Source organism: Gymnogyps californianus, chromosome 9, assembly GCF_018139145.2.
Source record: "Gymnogyps californianus isolate 813 chromosome 9, ASM1813914v2, whole genome shotgun sequence".
In the NCBI taxonomy this organism is placed as follows: domain Eukaryota; kingdom Metazoa; phylum Chordata; class Aves; order Accipitriformes; family Cathartidae; genus Gymnogyps; species Gymnogyps californianus.
This window is the reverse complement of record NC_059479.1, coordinates 20,594,619-20,616,352: the sequence shown is the minus strand read 5'-3', so window position 1 is coordinate 20,616,352 and position 21,734 is coordinate 20,594,619. Positions and strand designations below refer to the sequence as shown.

The 21,734-nt window shown below is 43.6% G+C and overlaps 2 protein-coding genes across 3 annotated transcripts; one reads left to right on the top strand and one right to left on the bottom strand.

Annotated features, from left to right (window-relative positions):
• The first annotated feature begins 5,608 nt into the window (after positions 1-5,608).
• KCNE5 (potassium voltage-gated channel subfamily E regulatory subunit 5) lies at positions 5,609-6,287 on the top strand. Its single transcript, XM_050901957.1, has one exon. The coding sequence runs from the start codon at positions 5,609-5,611 to the stop codon at positions 5,939-5,941; it is 333 nt and encodes a 110-aa protein (XP_050757914.1). The 3' UTR covers positions 5,942-6,287.
• Positions 6,288-12,977: 6,690 nt separating this feature from the next.
• Positions 12,978-21,302, bottom strand: NXT2 (nuclear transport factor 2 like export factor 2). Of its 2 annotated transcripts, XM_050901829.1 has the most exons (4): positions 21,248-21,302; positions 18,735-18,821; positions 17,416-17,560; positions 12,978-16,491 (listed from the first exon to the last, which is right to left on the bottom strand). In XM_050901829.1, the coding sequence occupies exons 1-4, from the start codon at positions 21,260-21,262 to the stop codon at positions 16,313-16,315; spliced, it is 426 nt and encodes a 141-aa protein (XP_050757786.1). In that variant the 5' UTR covers positions 21,263-21,302; the 3' UTR covers positions 12,978-16,312. The 2 variants fall into 2 exon arrangements, with proteins under 2 accessions (XP_050757786.1, XP_050757785.1); XM_050901828.1 differs by lacking the exon at positions 21,248-21,302 and having other exon boundaries at positions 18,735-18,839.
• Between the last annotated feature and the right edge of the window lie 432 nt (positions 21,303-21,734).

The window sequence follows — 21,734 nt, the reverse complement described above, 5'->3', positions numbered from 1 at the left end:
AGGGGAAGGATTACATCAGGCTGCCTTCGAATATGGGGATTATTTGCAAACATAATACTTGCAGTTTGGTAAGAACTTTATCCTTATTTTTAATGAATTCTGAATCCTTTTGTGACAGAGCTTGTGGAGAAGTAAGAAACAGGATGAGCAAGAACATCATTCATGGCTTCAAAACCGTTATGTGATGGTTACAGATGATAGCCTGTGCCTGACTGAAAGGCCATACAGTGTGGGACTGCAGTGTGAGGGAGCAGTTCATTTAGTAAATGTGAGGGTTCCAGAAAGCTCAAAGTAGCTGCAAGTTCTTCAGAAAGCAGGTTCAGAATTTAAAGTTATCCTCCTAAGTCTGAGAAACAAGTTCAAAGAGAAACAGAATCCAGTTCGGGCATGTCTGATACAAGATTATATTTAGGCCCTCTACTTCAAAAAACGTTGGGATATCTAGAGAAAGCCAGAGTATAACTACCATACCAGAGGGACTAGGAAGCTTGATCTATGAAAGATTATAGTTGAGTTTAGCTGGCCTGGGGGGAATGGCACATGACAAGAGACGATTACCCTTCAATTACATGCAACGTTACCCTAACAGAGGCACAAAAGAGCTGTCACCAGTGGAAGAGGGGGGACAGAGAGTAAGTTTACGCTAAGTGACATTTACGATTAGACATTTTAAAAGAAACACAGAACTTCAAAGCAATTCCTTACTAAATACTGAACTAGTTGCTCAAGATCTCTGCCACTGAAAGTCTGTAGCGCCTTGGAGCCAATGAAGGTTCAACAGACGGCTTTCAGGAACAGCTTTGACACAGAACCTTGGGTGGGGGCTGGCAGAGGAGACCTGGTTCCTGTACATAATGCAACAGTAATGCTGCACGTAGCAGTGAGATGTCATTAAATGGCTCGCAAGGAAAAAAAAAAAAGTATAAACAGAGAAAGTAATGAGTTATTCCCTGAAGAGTAGGTGAGATGGTGTTTAACCAACCCAACGTTAGTGCCCATGACAACACCAGAGAACTTTGAGCATGACATGATGTAGAGAGCTGCCTGCCAGGTAAGCCAGCACGTTGAACGGCAGTTCCCATCAGACACTTTCTGGCTACGTGAGGAACAGGGCACCAGCTGAAAAGATGGGTCACTAATTTTCAGTCCAAAAAAAAAAAAACCAAACCCAAACAAACCACAGATCTACCACATCCCAGAATGATCGTTTCAAATAACTGCATTGTATTCTAATGATAAATTAGTGACATTCTGCAATTACATGCAATGCAAGAAATAAATTCTCATTATGTATTTGGTTTTTCTGTTGGGTTGTTTTTTGTTTTTTTTTACTGAGCCTGCCTAATGGCTAAGCTCTATTTACATGAGAGTAAATCAATTTCCCTTTTGGAGGCTAAAATTTAAACATTAGACACTTAAAACCAACAAATCTTATGCTGCTTTTGCATAAGATGCCACAAAGTGATTTACAAAATACAATCACCAAAACATGCAGTCACTGCTTACGTGGAATTCTGAATGATGCACATAGAGTAAAACTCAGGTATTCTACAGTAGTGTGAATTTACCTGGATTAATAAACAAAACACATTTCCAGTTAACTCGGTGCTGCCGCCAAGTAGATTATTGATTGCTTTTTTTAACAGGATAGATTACATCAGCCACAGAGGAACAGGGCTGACTGCACTACATGCACATTTGCTGTTGGCCTGTCATTTTCGTGTAATTTAATTTGAGTGAGTTCTGACAGAAATGGGGTGGTGGTTGCACTATTGCTTTGCTACTGGGAGCTGTAATATCCAGAATCTTGCTACACCTTTATTGGGGAGAGACATGTTTCGAAGAAAATCAGATCCATTCTATATTGATGAAGTGTTTTAACAAAGCTGATTATCACAGGTAATTTGTCTAAAACTGTCTTCAGTTGGAAGTGCGTAGTCTTGACATTAGACCAATGCTAATTAAATCAGACAAACAGAGCTCTGGGCACAGTGTCTGATCCTCAGAGTCCTCACCTATGCTTTTAAAGCAAAAAAAAAAAAAAAAAAAAAAAAAGAATCTGTTGCATTTTTCACTTGTTCTCCCATTTTGAAACGCCAATAACCTGGTTAATGATGAACATTAACAGAGATGCCAGAAGTCACTATGCGTTTGTTACACATGCTTATTTCTGCATTTACACTCGCCTGTCTTGTTGCAGAAGTGTGACCACCACATCTATGCTATCCCCATTATTTCTGAAAATCCAGACCCTGAGCATGAATACCTATCACTAAGACACGATCTCGTACCATTAAAGTGCTAAAGCAAAAAGACGTCATGTAAGTTGTACTTTTTTAAAACACACAGATAAGGAAGTGGTGGGGGAAGTAATTTAGCACTTCTTGATTTGAAACAGCGTTGGACTACTTCTCACAGGCCTATTGTATTGTTGAGCCTATTTAAGAATAAAACTAGCCCAACAACGACTTCGGGTAGTGAGTCCACACATTGTTCCAGCCCTTCACAAGAGTCCCAGCCCTGGGAGGTGTTGCCGGGGTTTTTATTTGTTTTAAACAATGCGGTATCTAACCTAAACCTTTCCTGTTGGATATAGATCAGCTTCTTACTTGCGGTGCTCTCCCAGGGAGTGAACATGAAGATGGATCACTGTTCTCTAGAGCTGCCTGCCCTACTTTACTGCCTGTCTTTCAAGTCTAAGCAAACACAATCTCTCCCGATGAGCCTGTTTTTAGGAAATTTAATCAGGGTCATTTAACCAGGGCCACTCTGTCCCTACGTTCAAAATACGATACCCGCTCCATCTGCTCTACACAGCTTAGGGTAGTTACCTCGCAAAGCCTCTAACTTCACTGCATTCCAGAATATATTTGCCTCTTACATAACAGTGTAACTCCCACCTTGTGACTTTTTTTTCCCCTTGTTATTTTTAAAACCTGGATCTCTGCTCTGAACACTCGCAGAGGCACAATAATGATATTGCTGTGAGGGGTGGAAATGCACAGGCGGTGACAGTGACTTCTTAAGGAGCTCTGCAAACAAAATGCTACACCACAACCCAAGCTGAACTTCTAACAAGTCAGCCTGACTCAGTTTTAACCTACATACAGCCCACTCTAAGCATTTCCTGGCAAGCAGAGTCCTTCCTTACTTTCAGAGGAAAGATGCCAAGAAAATTGTTCATGCCAACAAAAAACATACTGTAGAAAAGCAAATTAAAACCTGGCACCGTGCGAAGAAAAAAATCCATCAGACTCTGGGTTTTGGCTCTCTTGAGATTCTAAATGGATAGTCTGCCCTTCTAACTGCAGTAAAAACTATGATCTATTGTATTTTCTATTTTATTTCCGTTGTCTAGCCACCAATATGCTTTCAGTAGGTCACCCGTAGATAATGAAAAAGCAAGATGCCTGAGCAACATTATCTGAGCCAAAAACTTTGCTTACGAGACGTGATTTTGTAAGAGGACTCAAGAGAAAAAAACCCACCCATACGCACAACAGAAACATGTCTTACTGACTAGGCAGCAATCTCTCACTTGTACCCTCTAGCTTGTAAATTCCACTGATGCTGGGGGGGAGTGGAGATGGTCACTATCCTTAAACCAAAAGGTTTCTCAGTTATGTTTTGCTGGCGGAGAAACAAGAAATAATGAATTGTGACTCTTGGGGTGGGGGGAGAGGGAGAATATATTGTTGCAGAAACATCCCATTTTACTAGTGTGTTTTCTGGAGCAACTTACAGACTAAAAGAGAAGCATTATGGAAAACCAGCTGCTGTTCTTTCAGAACTCAACCCAGCAGGACTGCACTCTTGCCTGATGCTGTTTACACAGAAAAGCCCCAGTCAATACCACACCACCTTGCCTTTCCAGCTGCCCTTACAGATGAGCACTCATTCTGGTCTGCTTTTAAAATACATCCTTTTCCCTGAAAGCAAGGAGAGGAAAATGGGACGGAACACAATGATCAGCCCTAGCCACCTCCTGGAAACAGGCAAAGAAACCGCACAACATAAAAATGACTCTAAATGCTGGAGAGATTGTGAATCTGTAACACACACAACTGCCACATTCACCTATAAGCATGATGACAACTGAATTTAAAAAGTTACCAGATAAACAACCTGGGAGCGGGGACAATCTGAGGCCCTCAGAGCATTCATAGGATTTCAAAAAAAGCATAGCTATGGGCACAGAGCTTGGGGGGGGGGGGAGGAATGAAGAAAACTTGCCTGTCTGCTGCAGCCTCAGGACCCTCTCCAGCACAGCCACGCTGGGAACAGCCTGCTAAGTCCTCTCCAGGCCTTTCTGCTCAAGGAACAGACTCTCTTCAGCTAATTACCAATTGTTTTAATTATGCCAATTAATTCTGCCTCTGGGTGTCTGACCACCACAGCTGCTGCTGCTCAAGCTCCTGTGCCCCACCACCTTTCCTTGCAACACTTCCTTGCTTTTCTCTGTTACCTGCCGCTCAACAGCAAACCTGCTTGGGGCCGCCTGCATTGATCTGCTGTAGCTTTGGCAGCACGGTGCTGGGCCAGAGCTCTTGCACAGGGCAGCGGCGCTGACGGAGCAGCAGGTCCCACGCACAGCTCTGCCAGACTGCCTGGGCAGGCAGGGCTCAGGTGCCCATGGGCTTTGCCACTAAGAGCCCTGCAACAGGCCTGGTAAGCTGCCAAAGCTCAAGTGACTAGAACCAGCTCCTTCCCGGCTTTATTTTGGTGGGCCTGCATTTCCCCAAGCATTTACTTTCACAGAAGATCTTGCTTCTGTAATTCAGGGAGCCTGCAAAGAGGTCTCAGTTTGCACTGTTTGAGCAAAATGGAGATTTCTCTCAGTTCTCTCACTGTTCCCTCCCAGAGGGAGAGGGAGCCCAGCCGGTGCTCCGCGGGGCTCAGCAGGCTCACCTGCGCAGGACCTGCTCCCAGGGCCACAGGCATGAGGATTGCTCAGCTGTTTTCTACACGACTGCTTTCTTCCAGCTGCACCTCTCAAACCGAATTAGATTATTTTATCCCTTCTAGCGTGGCAGTGTGGATTTGAATGAAATTTGGCACTGTGAGGAAGCAGAATTAGCCTCTGCAAACACTCCGTTAGGCTCTTTCCTCCCTATCTGGGAGGCGGCAGCAACGCAGGTTGGATTTCACACAGACAGCGGTACGCCGACAAGAGGCAGGCACAGCCCTAAGTGACCAGGCAGTAAGGCTGTGGCTGACACCTCTCGAGAAGAGGGCTCAGCCCTTGGATTTCTTGCATAAGCCGTTTCATCTGAACTCCGGGCATGACGATGATGACACAGGCCGAAAGCTCTCCGCCGCCAGTCCCGATACAGCTCGGTTATCTCATCATTCGCCCCAGCGCCGATTCAGGACCGCAGCGCGAAGCCCGTTTTCCAGCAGCTCCATCAAACGCTCCACCCGAGGGCAGCCCGCCGGCCGCCCCCACCCCGCCGCCGCCGCCGCCGCCGCCGCCCCGCGGCAGAGCCGCGCTCCCCCCGGGCGGCCCGAGCGCCCCCGCCCGCGGCGCGCAGGGGGCGGGAGCCGCGTTCCCGCCGCCGCGGCGGAGGGAGCGGCGGCGGCGGCGGCGGCGGGGCGGCGCGGGGTCGGGATGAACTGCAGCGAGCCGGGGCGGCTGCAGGCGCTGCTGAGCGCGCTGCTGCGGGAGCTGCGCCGCGGCGGCAACGCCAGCGCCGGGGCCGGGTCGGGACCCGGGCCCGGGGGCGACGCCTCGCTGTACATCCTGCTGATCATGATCTTCTACGGCTGCCTGGCCGGGGGGCTCATCCTGGCCTACACCCGTTCGCGGAAGCTGGAGTCCAAGCACGACCCCTACCACCTCTACATCGAGCGCGACTGGGGCCGCGGCGGCGGCGGCGGCGGCCCGGGACAGCCGGCCGAGGAGGGCGGCCCCGGCCCCGGCGAGGGCCAGCGGCTGATGTGAGGGCGGCCCGGGCCGGCCCCGCGACGCAGCCCGGCAGACGGCACGGGGCTGGGAAGGAGGAAGAGTCCGTGGGGGTTTCGAGGCCGTCCCGGCCCGTGGTACCGCTTCTGCCGCCCGCCGCTCGGCTCCCGGGAGGACCGCGCACAGGGAACGACTGCCGGGTGCAGGCGGGCTGGTGCCAAGACTGCGTCTAGTTAAACGAGTGGTGGGATGACAAATGGATTGTTCTTGTGCATTAGCTCGTACAGCGCTCAAGGCTCGTCTTGCAGCGAGGGCTGTTCTTTAACTCTTTGGATTGATTTGTATTGCTTTTCTACAATAAATACCTGCATTACGTACGTACAGAGACCTCTCTCATCAGTCATCTTTAGAGCTTAGTTTAACATCATCTTCTTTAAAATCGGTTTGTATTCCACCCTGTTATCTGACCACAGTGCTGTTGCTGCGGGCAGCCTTTCACATAATTAAAAGCAGCTCCATTACTGTTGTATTATGCACCCTTCTATCACTCTAGAGCATTGATAGTTATGCCAGGTACAATGGATTGGAAGGGTGAGGTCTCATTCTGTTAAAGCAAGATTGGTTTGGCTTACGTGGAAGCATTTATCAAAACAAAAAGAGCTCAGAAACCGAAGTTGTTCCCATGAGGAAAGCACCAGTACCTCATCTTGGTACTGCGGCTTTGCCGATACACAATAACTTTTAAAGCCATCAGTAACACCCTTGCACACACAGAGACATGCAATTCCAAGGATATCTTTGTACAAATTAAACCTTAAGATTAAAACAACATACAGCATATGCTTTCTACAAAAAAAGCCAGGCAGGCGAAGGTGGTTTCAGCTGTTCTAGCCACGTTAATAGTCTATGATTTCTTGGTTTGGGTTCGGGGTGGGGTTTTTTTCAGATAAAGATTAATGAACAATTCCAAGGAACAAGTGCCTTCAGTAGGAATGCTGCACTACACAATCCAAACTACTACTTGGATTTTATCCAAACCACACTGCAGGAAAAAGCAGCTTTGACATTAACTTCACAGGAGAGAGATTTTTATGTTATAGACTTAGATTTCCTAACGCTCATGCGTATTCTTTCCAACAGCAAAAAACGGACTTCTTTTATATTTGGCAACGACTGCATCTTGCTATATCTCCTATAACTTTGTGGGGAATCATTGTAAACTGAATACTTGAAGTGATGAGTTTTTAAAAAAAAAAAAATCTTTGAGAGGACTGGCAGTTAGCGAGTCAACTTTGTCACGGCAGAAAACTACTGCAATATCCACAGACCAGATTATCGTTTGATATCAAACAGTATCTTGTGAATACCTAGACATTTTAATAATTGAAAAGTATGGGGTGGGGAAAAAATTCAAGCTCCAGAAACAATTTCAATGGGAGTATATGCAATAGTACTATATGCCAGCATTTATCAGTAGAAGTATGTGACATCTTTAGCTCAGCAAAGAAAATGTAGTAGTTAGCATCGTGTGGGAAAAAGGATGTCGGAGAAACCAACAAACTGCCACTGCTCCTAAAATCCCCTATCAAGTAGTTAGACAACAGTAAAAGTTCTAGTGAGCTACCTCCATCTGCAAGGATTCAGACAGTATCTATCTCTGTCTGATGGAAAATGCAAGTGCTACATTCAACCTGGACTTTTTGAACAGCCATAAGCAATATATATATATATGCACACATAAATATATATATATTTTAAGCTGCAGAAGCTGACTGTCTAATGAACTTCCACGCTAGGATAACTAAAACACTGTATCAGCCCCACTAGAAGATTTTCTGTGAGCATTTCCTTCAGTACAATCAGAATTAAGCTGACCGCAACCAAAGTTTCCCCCTATAAGAAAGAGGGAATCATTATGCATATCCAAAACCTTTTATTTAACCCGTCTCAGTGATTAACTTCTCTTTTTCTGCCTGACCACTGCCCACCAGCCGGACTCTGCCCTCGGAGAGGCATTACAGACCAACAGCTTCGAAAGTATTCGGGAACTACAGTGCTGACTGCTGCTGCTGAACTCGGCTAGATGAGACAAGAATAGGGGAAGGACTCTTACAGTTTTCTGAGAGATTTGCACACATTAAATGCACTGGACACTAAAATGTGTGCCTAACGTGTTTTATTTAATATCAGCTGGTTACTAACTGCTTTCCACTGCTTCATCCTATAGACAAATCTGAAAGATGGTTGTGGCAGTTCCTCTGAGTCAGTGCCCAACAAATACCACTGACTGCATATCTTCATAATCTATCTGTTTCTCTCCCCCCCCCGAAATGCAAAGTATGTGCAACATACTGTATTTGGGTCCTACCTAAAAAAAAAGGGCTGCCCTTGTGAAAAAGTTTACCCTTCATTACACAGTTCACAAATAAGGAAAGCACAAGACCTCCTGCCAAGTAACGTAACAAAACATCTAATTCTAATTATCTGCTGTTCTATCTGTACCTTTCAATACCTGAAAGAATCACAAGGTCTTGGTGAACTGTAGTAATCTGTGATTTACATCAGTCCATCTATTCTTATCGTTACAGTTCAACCAGATGTTTAAATAAGATAACACCATCATGCATTAACTGTAGCTTACAATGGAACGAGACATACACCGTATATACAGATATGCTTAAATACAATATGCATCTACTTAAATATACAAATGCAATTGGCTATATACATGTGTTTATTCACTTCACACATTTCTAATATTCATGGTGTCTCTAGCAGAGAATTTTTCAGAATTCTGTATAGGGACGCTGCCCGGTTGTGTAGGGACGGGGTCAGGAAGGCCAAGGCGCGGCTGGAGCTGAACTTGGCAAGGGACGCAAGGAATAAGAAGGGCTTCTACAGGTATGTCAGCCGGAAAAGGAAGGTCAAAGAAAGCGTACCCCCCTGATGAACACGACCGGCAAACTGGTAACAACAGATGAGGAGAAGGCTGAGGTACTCAACAACTTTTTTGCCTTAGTCTTCACTGGCAGCCTCTCTTCCCACACCTCTCGAGTGGATGGACCGCAAGACAGGGACTGGGGGAGCCAAGTCCCTCCCAGTGCAAGGGAAGATCAGGTTCGTGCCCACCTGAGGAACCTGAACGTAGGTAAGTCTAAGGGACCCGACGAGATGCAGCCCGGAGTCCTGAGGGAACTGGCTGATGTAGCTGCCAAGCCACTCTCCATGGTATTTGGAAAGTCAGGGCAGTCAGGTGAAGTCCCTGGTGACTGGAAAAAGGGAAACACTGCACCCATTTTTAAGAAGGGTAGAAAGGAGGGCCCTGGGAACTACCGACCTGTCAGCCTCACCTCTGTGCCTGGGAAGATCATGGAACAGATCCTCCTAGAAGCTATGCTAAGGCACATGGAGGACAGGGAGGTGATTCGAGACAGCCCGCATGGCTCCACCAACAGCAAGTCTTGCCTGACCAGCCTAGTGGCCTTCTATGATGGAGTGACTTATATCAGTGGAGAAGGGAAGAGCTACGGATGTCGTCTATCTGGACTTCTGTAAGGCCTTTGACACGGTCCCCCACCACATCCTTCTCTCTAAACTGGAGAGAGATGGATTTGATGGGTGGACTGTTGGGTGGATGAGGAATTGGTTGGATGGTCGCATCCAGAGGGTAGTGGTCAACGGCTCGATGTCCAGACGGAGATCAGTGACGAGTGGTGTCCCTCAGGGGTCTGTACTGGGACAAGTACTGTTTAATATTTTCATGAATGACATAGACAGCAGGATCAAGTGCACCCTCAGCAAGTCTGCAGATGGCACCAAGCTGAGTGGTGCAGTTGACATGCCTGAGGGACGGGACACCATCCAGAGGGACCTGGACAATCTCGAGAAGTGGGCCCCTGTGAACCTCATGAGGTTCAACAAGGCCAAGTGCAAGGTCCTGCACCTGGGTCAGGGCAACCCCCGGTATTAATATAGGCTGGGGGATGAAGGGATTGAGAGCAGCCCTGCAGCGAAGGACTTGGGGGTACGGGGTGGATGAAAAGCTGGCTGTGTGCTCGCAGCCCACAAGGCCAACCATCTCCTGGGCTGCATCAAAAGCAGCATGGCCAGCAGGTCAAAGGAGGTGATTCTGCCCCTCTGCTCTGGCGAGACCCCACCTGGAGTACTGCATCCAGCTCTGGAGCCCCCAGTGCAGGAAAGACATGGAGCTGTTGGAGCGGGTCCAGAGGAGGGCCACGAAAATGATCAGAGGGATGGAACACCTCTCCTATGAGGAAAGGCTGAGAGAGCTGGGGTTGTTCAGCCTGGAGGAGAGAAGGCTCTGGGGAGACCTCATTGCGGCCTTTCAATACTTAAAGGGGGCCTATAAGAAAGATGGGGACAAACTTTTTAACAGGGCCTGTTGCGCCAGGGTAATGGTTTTAAACTAAAAGAGGGGAGATTCAGACTAGATCTAAGGAAGAAACTTTTTCCGATGAGGGTGATGAAACACCGGCACAGGTTGCCCAGAGAGGTGGTAGATGCCCCATCCCTGGAGACATTCCAGGTCAGGTTGGACGGGGCTCTGAGCAACCTGATCTAGTTGAAGATGTCCCTGCTCACTGCAGGGGGGCTGGACTAGATGACCCTTAACGGTCCCTTCCAACCCAAACCATTCTATGATTCTATGATTCTATGAATGTAGGTTTCGAAGTATGCATGCATACCTCCTGGCTTAGAGAAAGTGTGGAGTACAAAGGTAAGTGATAATATCCCCAGATTTAGGACAGAAAGACTTACCTTCATCTGTCTTCCTGCCTATATGAGATCACAAACCTCAGAATGATCTACGTTATGTTCTAAAGATAGTGCCAATTTATTATTGCCTATATTTACACCTCATTGTCATTTTGGGGTGCAGGAAGTATGCAAGAAAATAAAAATTGTTTTTATTCCCTATACCTGTCTCACATCTGACCAGTCATCAGAGAATAATCACCAGTGGAAGACCACTACACAAAATTGTAATTCCATTTAGAATCATAGAATCGTAAACCCCTTGTTTATTTGTGTTATTGCTATCAAGATGATGTAGAACCTGTAACTGTAAAGACACAAAATATTTTTCAGTGCACCATTCTTTCACAGTTTATCTTTTTCCCATAAACACAGAGTACTGTTTTTTGTTATAGTCTACATACTGTTTTAAATTCCATTAAATCACAAATTAAAGAGGAAAGTGGACCATGGGATAGTTATAGAGGGGAGTTAGAGTCCTATGGGACTCTAACTGACAACAGAACTATCCACTTGAATGAAGCCCTCAGTTTCTTGAAGACTCTCCAATGAAAGCAACACTCATAGAGTTCAGTTGGAAACAGGAACCCTATGAAACGAGGTTAGACTGCCCTACCAAGCAGCACTGCCCCAGGACTGGGAGAAATACAACAAAACTAAGCCTTTCAGAGTAGCAAAACTTCAGTCCATTAGGAATTCAAGCCTCCTAAATCAATTCAGTTACACGTAAGAACTCACAATGCCCCTATGGATCGTTTCATCCAGATGAGCCTAAGGATTCAGCACGGATGTGTTGAGTTCTGAAGAAAAATGTGCTTTAAATGCTCCGAACCCAGGAACATGCTGTAGCTGACACAAGGTTACACTGCAGAACTGGTAACGTAAGCTCACATCGAGTTCATTCTTACTCTGTTGGCATGAATACACACACCGAAGTATCTGAACTCCTAAGAGGAATTCATATTGTGGCACACAGAGACCTTGATGAATAAGTATTAAGCCCAGCAGCAACATTCATTTATTTTTGTTTGTTTTAGTAAGTCCAATACATTGTGTACTGGTTGGAAACCTTAAAAACCCATGAAGCTGCAAACCCACTGGGACTGAACTGAATTAGATTGTAAGGAGACAAAAATTAGTCACTGAAATTCAACACACTTTTTTCCATCGATAGTACGTTCTAAGGCACCTGTATTACTGATGCAGGGCAAAATGGCCATTTAGTCTCCGTAGTCCATTCAATCACTGGACACAAAAGATAACAAGACAGATTTATTTATATTATTAAACCCAGCCTTCTGAAGGAATAAGCTCAGCTATCAATGACCTACTTCTTCTCAGTTAGGATCAGAAAAGAAAAGCTTGTTTAGAAAGACTTAACGATTCTTTCCTTCAGCCCAGGGGGAATACTGAAAGAGCAATTTCTGGATTCACTTTCAAGACACATGCAAAAATATCTTCTGCTTTGGCCCGAACTGTGATTTATTTTTCCCAGCGCTCCTAAATCTTTACACTGCATCAGCTGTCAGAGCCTTGCTCAGGATAATTACAAAAAATGACTGCTTGCAAAGCCTCACTGAAATCTACACCTTCAAACACAGCAAGAACTTTACAATGTATTTGGCATTAATTGATTCTAGAACACGTTTCTAGAACAACGTCTGCTTCCACGCAAACGCTGACCTTGCATTAGCATACTCATCTTTTCACTGCCAGCAACTAAAAGCTGCTGTCTACACTGTGTAAGTCTTCATTAGTAACTGGATGTTTTGAACAGCAAAATAAAGTGAATAAATCACCAGTTATCACATGAACCGTTCCTTATTCGAGTGTTTCATTTCTTCTTAGCAGAGAAACAGCAGAGGCACAACATGTTCTCAGTGAAATATTTACAATCCAAGGATCTGGCACTAGTTTTGTTTGACTTCATCCAGGTATTTGTTGGAGAGCAGTCTAAACTTCAGTAAATTTGAGAGGGAAACTTCAATTTGAGATTGTTACTCTAGCCAGTTCAACACCGTTTACTGCTTGACAGTGCTCTTGGTGAGGCATTTGTTACACGGTTATTATTCCAGACACATTTTTTTTTACTGCGGCACTGACAAAGAGCTCACAGCCAGCCTGCTCTGCAGTGCCCCAGCACCACGCCGCAACAATCAGAACACATAGCTCATACCTAGAACACAACTAGTAAAGATAAGGAAGCCACAAATTATTTCCTGCACTTTTAATATCATAAGAACAAACTATGAAAACTTCTAATAATAATAATAATAAAAAATCAGAACATCAGGTAAGTTTTTGGGTTTTATTTTTTTAAAATTCATCTTACAAGAGGTCTTAAACAATTTCAAAAACTTAGAAAATATATTCAAGTGTGGAAAGTTACTTTAGTGATAAAACAGCATTTCTTTATAATGTGCTTTTCCCCGATCAGGATAAGGAAGCGTATGCATATGAAAACCATCAGAACAAACCACTTTTCTCCATTCCAAGAAACAGCACAAGTATTTAAAGTCAATTTAACTGTAGTATACCAAAAGAACAAAGCAACATAAAAACAGTGACTGATAAAGACAATAAGGGAATATACACAAAAAAAGAAGATCTATCAAGTTTTCAGTAGCCACAATTTAGTATGTGGAAGTGCTTAGCTCTTCAGCTGGCTTTGTTTCACCGACCGGTTGTACCTGAGTAACTTGGTATCAAACAGCAAAATATGGTAGTATTAACTCCTGTTTACAGTTTAGAGCATAAACATGTTCACTTTACAGACGCCCATTGTATATTTTGGATATCAGAGCAGAGTCAGCAACGGGGAACACTAAACCAGCCGGATGGTTTTGTACTGAACGGAATAAAAAAGCATTTGTATGTTCTCTTCTGCTAATTTCAGCACAGAAGTTTTAACAAGCAGCACAGAGCTGCAGCATCCCTAACTTCTCCAGCTAGTATGGAAGAGATTTTTTGTTTGTGCCATTAATTACTCAGTTGTAAAATCACTGATTTCATCTAATAGCTACATCATCACTTAGTATGGTCCATAAAAATATTTCATAAACCAGCATTTTCAGTTATAAAGAGCAACAGCCAATCATGGTAGTATTGAATCACCCTAAGCGATCCTCACCGAAGAGGACGGAAATAGGCAGTACATAACTGCCACCTCTCCCTGGGCTGATGCAATTATGTTCTAATAAATTTCTCTCCAAAACCACCTGTATGCATACCAAGTCCAATTCCAACTACCCATCTTACTAAGTAAGAGTTTAAACTGGGTTTGTCCAGCTAGGCCAGTCAGTAAGCTTCCTAAGTAATGTTCCAGGTAGTGGTTGCTTTTTTCGTTTGGCTGGGTTTTTTAATATTAATTGCAGAAGTCAGGTTTAAAAGCAGCCTGCATTTGAATAGCATGAAAATAACTGAGAAGAATAACATCCAATTGAAACATTGCCTCATATATTCTAAATCTCCCAATCTGCCTAGAAAAAGCTTAAAAACTACTATACAAATTAAAACTTGAATAAAAATATCCAGTAAGTGTTTAATGCCAGGACAAGCTTATCAGGTACAGATATAAGTGTGTATTCTGGTGACTGCCTTTGAAGTTCAACACACAAATAGTACAGTTGCACCCATCGCTACATTTCGGAAGGCAAAACCTGTTTCGTGTATGCAAAGCAGATCTGTAACACTACTTACATAATCAACAGCAAATTAAAAAAACAGAAAAAGCACACCACGCCAGTGTCACAGTTCAACAATGCTGTATCAGTAACAGGCAAATTCAGGGTTTTCTTTTCAAACTTGTAGAAGAAATACAAATATACGAACCTCGCATACTCTGTTAAGAACAAACAGTAATTAAATACAGCGACCCTTTCTTCACTACGTACAGAAATAACAATGTATTTACAGTTTTCAAAAATTCTGGACTTCTTGCATTGTTTTGCAGGAATTCATATTCTTCAGGCTGAAAAATAGTTACACAATAGTTCAGAACATAAACAGCCTCTGAGAGAGACAGGTTACTAATTCTAACTTACTGATGTAAAGACTAGAGCGCCTTAAAAGGAAATAAACCCACCCATTTCACCTAAACATCCATTATTTGTGGGATTGTATCGCAAACTACAGATGTTTTAAGATGTTTTACACAAGTTAGATATTGCTCATTTTCACAGTTTTCCCAATTTAAGTCATAAAAAACAAGTGAGCTGCAGTCGTAACTGCTTTTGTATTCAGGTTGCTGCTGTCATTGCAGCAAGATCAGAGTTACAAGTTCCCCTCATGTATTTTCAGTTACAAGCAAGCGTACTCTCACATATAACACTAAATTTTTATTTTTTTTTTATTCAGCTTAAAATAGAAACATACCAGTTTGAAACAAATCTGCTGATATTCAGATTTACTTAAGTTCCCAAGTTAAGATGGACAGTCCTAACCTGCAATCTTGAAAACTATTTTAAAGCACTTGAAAGCTTTAAACTGCAAACTCAAAGCAAAACACGCAGAAAACCCCAGAATCAATAATTAAAGGTAATATTTAAAAAGAACATGAAAACTACAGTAAAAATCTGCATGAGAGGAAGATATGGTATTTGTGTTCAGAGCTGTTCTTCTAAGTTGAAAATAATCAAAGCACCTCTTCTGAATAACAGTACTGAAGAGAAAAATTGAAGGCTTCACAGTAATACACCCTTTCAGTGCCACTTTTTTACTACAATGTTTCCTGAAAAGACAATAGGGATTCAAAACTTGCAGACTGAATATGGGAAAAATAGTCCAAACTTCATAGCAACAGAATTAACAGTTAAAGCAAACAGAAATGATGTAACTGACCTATTTCTTACACTGTAAGACTTCAAAAGAAAAACAATCCATTTGAAGTCCTTCAGATGCATGTGACGAGTTGTTGGCATAGGAGCTCTGAATCATTCAGCATGCCCTAAATATGAATCAATGTAAATTAAGTACAACCAAAGTCCGAGAAGCTTAAGCCAAAAGGAAAACTGATGAGATTATCGAGTCGTTTCGTATCAGAGAAGGTAACATTAGCTTTTCCAATGGATTATTTGAGAGATTACACACTCAGGAGCTGTATTTGCTACTTTCACAAACAGTAGCAATCATTGTCAATCCTTCCTAGCCTCTTACAACCAACAGTCGGTAGATTTGAGAATTCTACCTACGTGCCACAAGCATCTTCTTCAAAAGAGGGAAGATGCTACTGTAAAAACAGATCTTTCCAAGTTGAAAAAATTACACGTTTGGTCATAATTGTACATTAAGAGGATTTTGTGTTCAAATAGTAGAGTTTCAACATTCAGCATTCCATACAAGAAGTCTGGAAGTGGCAGCATAGCTGCATGTAAGGCATTTTAGGAATGATTCCAATGCCGCTCACTGCCTTCAGCATTTTATTACGTTCAACTAACACAAGCAACCTCTCACATTTTAAGACTGTTTACTACTAAACCCGTGGTCATTGGGATCAACCCTGAAACATCTGTAGACCTTCCATAATGACAGATGCGACAGGAAGAGCGAGCGTTTCCGACGCGTGGAGAACGGCTGTCCGTACAGCTAACTTCAACACGTCAAATGAGAGAGGTCACTTCCCGTAGCCAATCCTCACTAACTGGCCCAGTCCTGAAAGCGGAAGCAGTCACTGGCGATCTTCCACACTGTGTTGGTAGGTGTGGCTTGTGCTGTCAGCAAGAAGTTCTGATTGAAGTAGCGCTGCTTGTCGCCATCAAATTTTACCGTCCCGCTTGTCACCACGAGGACTGTCGTCTGGCCTTGTGTAGCTTGCTCTTCACAAGGAGAAAAAGTATAAAGAAAACAACTCGAACAAAGACTAAGAGGCAAAGAAGTAGGAAATGTACACAGAAGTTTCATTCAATTCTGATCATACTAGCTATAGGCTAACAATTGGTTACACATGCGTGAAAGTTACAGTTTTGTTGCATCATTTCTATACAGACAATGGTGTATTTGCTCGCCAACACTGCTTTTTAATGGCTTTTCTATTTTCATCTCACGTTGTACATTTTAGAGCACTATAACAAACACCTGAGTTTTTGCTTAGAATAAGCTCTCATTATTTGAGATAAATATATATACATATGTCTATATTTAGCAAGTTGCATACACTTTTCCCCCGCTATTAGAGATTACATATTTTTCACAGCAGAGCAAAGCAAGCGTGCTTGACTACAGGCTTTTTTCTTACTTATATTCCCAAAAATATCTATTAGAAGTAATTTATTAACTTCTCAATTATGTAAGCCTTTCTTTAGCAGCTGTTAATCGAAATCTAAAGAACTTAACATCTATTCTAGATGTAAAGAAATCAAAGTACATACAGGTTAATGATTTGTTGCACATTATACTGCAGGTCAGTAACAGAAGCTACAGTAGAGGTCTTGACTCTTAGACATTGTCAAGGACCACATAACCTGATAAGACAGACTTTTTCAACACACGAAAATACATCACATCTGAATATGCTCTTAACAAAAAAGTCCTTAAAATATTTTCCCAGACATGAGAAAAAGTGTGGAGTTGCTGCATCTCTTGATTTGTGCTTTATTTATGCACAACTTGACATTTCAACCCTCAGTATTTTCTCTAAGCTTGTTCCAAAAGAAATATTAAGCACTATTATAATTGCAGTTCACTTTCAATAGTTATAACAAGACTGAAAAATAAATAAGTAAATTGTAATACAACCTTACCGTGAACGGGCTGGCAGTCTAACATATTAACCTGGAATTCACTAGATGGCAACATTTCAAAAAATTTATTCAGTTCTTCTTGCCCGGACACTGCATTACCATTCCAAACTAACGTTGCTTTGTCCAAATAAAGTCTTGTTAAAGCCTGAGTGATTATGAAAATACATATTTGGGGAAAATGTGTAAACACATACAATGGACAACTTACAAAACAATATTCTTTGAATCCTTATGTTGTGAATTATTGATTTCTTCTGCTACTTCCATAGATAAAATGCCCTCCTGAAATATTAGCTCCTTTTAACAATTAGTGCTCCTGACCAAGAATTAAAACTAACTGAAACATATTCTCCTTTATAAGTTGCATAATGACTCACATGCCTCCAAATTTAAATACTGATGAGATTCCTTTAACAAAGCTAGTGATAGAACAGAACTACTTGCTAACAAAAGGATAGTGCTACCTTTCCAGAATACGTTTATTGCTGATTTTTTTTTGGCAGGGGTGGTGTGCATGCAACACAGATCATGTCAGATTAAATTAAATAATTTCAGATTAAAAAAAAAAGGTGAGCAAGATCAGGAACAGTGGAAACTTAAAAAGGACAGTTATCTGCAGCAGCAGACCAGAACTTCCCAAATATTTCATAAGCTGTAACAGTTGAGTAACTCCCTAACTCTCTTTCAAGCTGTTGGTACATCTGTGTCTAACCTACCTACATGCGAAGTGACTATGAAGTAATATGCAACTGTTGATATTTTCACATAATCTAAATGTTATTAAATTGCAATTATAATACATTTAAAATTCCAAAGAACAGTCTCCACAGCTCTCTTTTGGGGCAAATATCTGTTACATGACACCCCATAATGTGGTCCATGAAGACTTTCAGACCAAGATAGAGCTGTTTCCACTTTATCCTCAGGCACTCCTGAAGACTCCCAGAAACAGAAGTGATAACTCCTAATAAAAAAAGTTTGGAAAAAAATAAGCTAAATCTTGATCTCAGAGACAAATAAAGCAAGTTTAATCTGCCTGTATGGACCAAATCCGCTACCTGTAAAACATAGTTGGACATGAACTGAACTATTATCATGAAGAAGTCTAAGGCACTTTCTAAAAGGGTCCCTTTTACAACAATGCTGCACAGTAACGTAAAGAATCCTATACAGCACAGTCTAAGAGGAACAGAGGTCTCAACCTGGCTAATACAATACGTGGCAACCAACTTCCAGGTGCTTTCAAGTGTAATGCTAGTTAGAAAAGCAAGCAAAAAATACACAAGACAGTTCTAACTATTGTCAAAATATCTACATACCCTTCTTCTTTTATCCATTGTCTCATAATAAATGTTGACAAATTCATCTGCAGCTCTACAAGCTTGATCCACATAGGTTTTGAAATCCTGGAGAGAAGAAATCATACCAAATTACTTAAGTTACACAATTTTATGCGACCTGGTCATCTATGCAATTTCTCCACTAAGTCACTTTGGTTGGTCTTTTCCATCCTCACTGAAAGATGATGTCAAATAATGTTGAAATTGATTCCAAACTCCTTTCCTACTTGCAGGAGGTACCAGCTTTTAGCAAGGTGACAGTTTTAGGATTCATTTTGAATGCCGATATATTTATTGTATTTAAATTGTAAGTATTTACATTGAAAAATGGGCTACAGCTGGCTGCGAGTGGTGTGAACATGCAAGTATTCAGTGAAAATATTTGTTGCTGTGATGGCTGTTCTGAACTAAAGTTACAGAACAAGATTTATTCAATGTATTTCTGAAAATTAGCAAGAATCTCATCACACTGCCACCATAGTTTCATTTTTTAAAACTTCTGTATATACATATATAAAATGTAATAATATATATAATTGGATATATAGATGAGAGAGAGAGAGAGATGCACACACACTGGATGTATTCCAGTATCAATCACTCCAGTGCTATATCCACAGGTAAAAACCAAACATTTCTCCTCACATCTCATTATTTTCCTTACATCTCTCTATTTTTATTCATCCAAAGGTAACAGCCTTTGTTGTCACACCACTGCACCGTGATCTAATTCGGTTATTTGGTCAGTTTGTTTAGCTGTTTGGCCCTTGATCTCTTACAGACCCTGAACTGTGACATCCTGGAAAGCAGTGATTCTGAATTTCCTGTCCATACATCTATAAAACCGCATTTGTAACATATTTGTTATGATAGTCTGTTTAAAATATTATCATTTATCATTATTCTATTTCAGCATTATATTCTCAATATTTGCAACTCAATCAGCACTTCACAATTTAACTACTTACATTTTCTTGGCAGTCTTTAATGAATATACACCAGAACTACCATGAATTCCTCCAGTATTACCACAAGAAACACTTCTATTCAGAGAAACCTCCATACTGCAAAATACTTACCAGCCTATCAAATAATCCCTGCTTGCTCCACAAAACCAAATACTCTCATGTTACTACATACTATTCCTTTGATCTTCCTCTGTAAGGACACGGGCCTGCTTTTCACCTTCCTATCATCTCCAGCAATTTCTCAACCTACAGGCCAGTTCCAAACAAATATGGCAAAGTAGTCTTAAAGGCGCTGTATTCCAGCAAGTGCCAAGAGAAACTCTTTGGCACCAGGAGACAAAGGGTAGTAGGCCTCCCACTAAGGGAACGGTGATTATAACTCAGCCTGCTATGTTATTTAGAGTAGATGGCTGTTACCTCTCAATCAGCACACACTTGCACACACACACTTTCTAACCAGCAGCCAAACATATTGCCATTTAGCTGCCAAACACACAGAATGGCTGCGAGGGAGAGCATTAGAGAAACACCAGGAGACTGGAATGAGCTGTTAAGGTACCTGCAATATAAGTCAAATGGAAAATAAGCTTTGTTAGCTTTGATACTCCAGACAAGTTCTTTATAACCATAGCCCAGAATACGTTTTTAAATTCTGAGAATTTTGGTTAGAAGAAACTTCTGGAGGTCATCTGGTTCAAATCCCTGCTCAAAGCAGAGCCAACTTCAAAGCTTGATCTAACTTCAAAGTTAGATCTGACTGCTCAGGGTCCTATCTCCAGTCATGTTCTGAACATCTCTGAGGATGGAGATTTCAGTTTCTTTGGGCTCCTGTTCCAATATCTAATTACCTCACTCAGGAATCTTTCTTCCTAGTATTTAACAGGAAAGCCATAATTAGAAAAAACCCAACCAACCAACCAAAAAAAAACCCAAACCCTTGAAGACTCTGACGACAATTCCAAGAAGTTAGCCAATCTACACGGCCTCTGCAGATGGCTTCTGCAGATGGCAAAACACGGTGGTTCAGCACAGAAACCACTGTCTGGCCCTAGGCCTCTGTACAAGGATGCCGCGGACGCTGGAAGTGAAGGTGGAACGGCCGCGGGGGAGGAACCCGCCGGAGGCACAGGGAAACCAGCTCTGCCCCGGGAGCAGCCAGGGGCTGAGGGACCACTCGGAAGGAGCCATGCACGCACCCCTGCACCGAGGCGCTTCTCTCCCTGCCTGCTCCCATCCGGAGCCGGGACACGTCCTGGCACCCCCGGCGGCCCTCCCCGCGGTTTCAGGCTCGTCCTCTGAAAGGCAGCAGCCCTCGTCCGCGGCCCCCGGGGCGGAAAACCCGCGCTTCCCTCCATGCCGCGTCTCGGCGAGGCCGCCGTTCCCCGCAGGCGGCTCCGCGCCCCGCAGCCTCACAACGGCGGCCCCAACCCAAGTTCTCCCCGGCCCCGCCAGGCCCGGCCCGGCCCGCCGCCAAAGACCGGGGGCGCGCGCCCACCCCGCCGCGCTCGCGGCGCGCGGACTCACCACAGAGGCGGCCATGGGGAGGCGAGGCGGGCGAGCGACGGGACAGGCGGCGGGAGGGCGCCGGATGTGCGCCGCGCTCGGGTCCGCCGCTTCCGGCCGCACGCGTCGCCCCGCGAAAAGCCTTCCGCCGGGTACGCGCCGGGCCGCCCGCTGCCCGGAGCACCGCCGGGCGTACCGGCGGGCGACAGTGAGTGGAAGGCTGCAGGCGAAACCATTTTCGTCGCTGGAGTTTATTGGCTGCGAACGAGCCGTGCTTGGGCAAGGAAAGAGAAACCGAAGCTGTGGCGGTGCGCTGTTCGTAAAGCGCCGGTGGGCAACCGGCCGGCTGGTGCCCGCCCGCCCGCAGGGCGGTCCGGCGGAGGTGGCACCGTGCGCACCCGTCTGGGTGGAAGCAGTCCGCAGAGGAGGGCAGGAGAGTGGCGTTTCGTCCTCCTGCTTCTAAAACAGGAGTTGTTTGGTCATTGTGAAGGTCTGACGGGAGCTCAGG

Coding starts and splice junctions, on each gene's coding strand:
- KCNE5 (XM_050901957.1), top strand. CDS start 5,609: ATGAACTGCAGCGAGCCGGGGCGGCTGCAGGCGCTGCTGAGCGCGCTG.
- NXT2 (XM_050901828.1), bottom strand. CDS start 18,839: ATGATTTCTTCTCTCCAGGATTTCAAAACCTATGTGGATCAAGCTTGT. Junction 17,561..18,734: donor CAATGGATAAAAGAAGAAGG/GTATGTAGATAT, acceptor ATAATCACTCAG/GCTTTAACAAGACTTTATTT. Junction 16,492..17,415: donor AGACTGCCAGCCCGTTCACG/GTAAGGTTGTAT, acceptor CTCCTTGTGAAG/AGCAAGCTACACAAGGCCAG.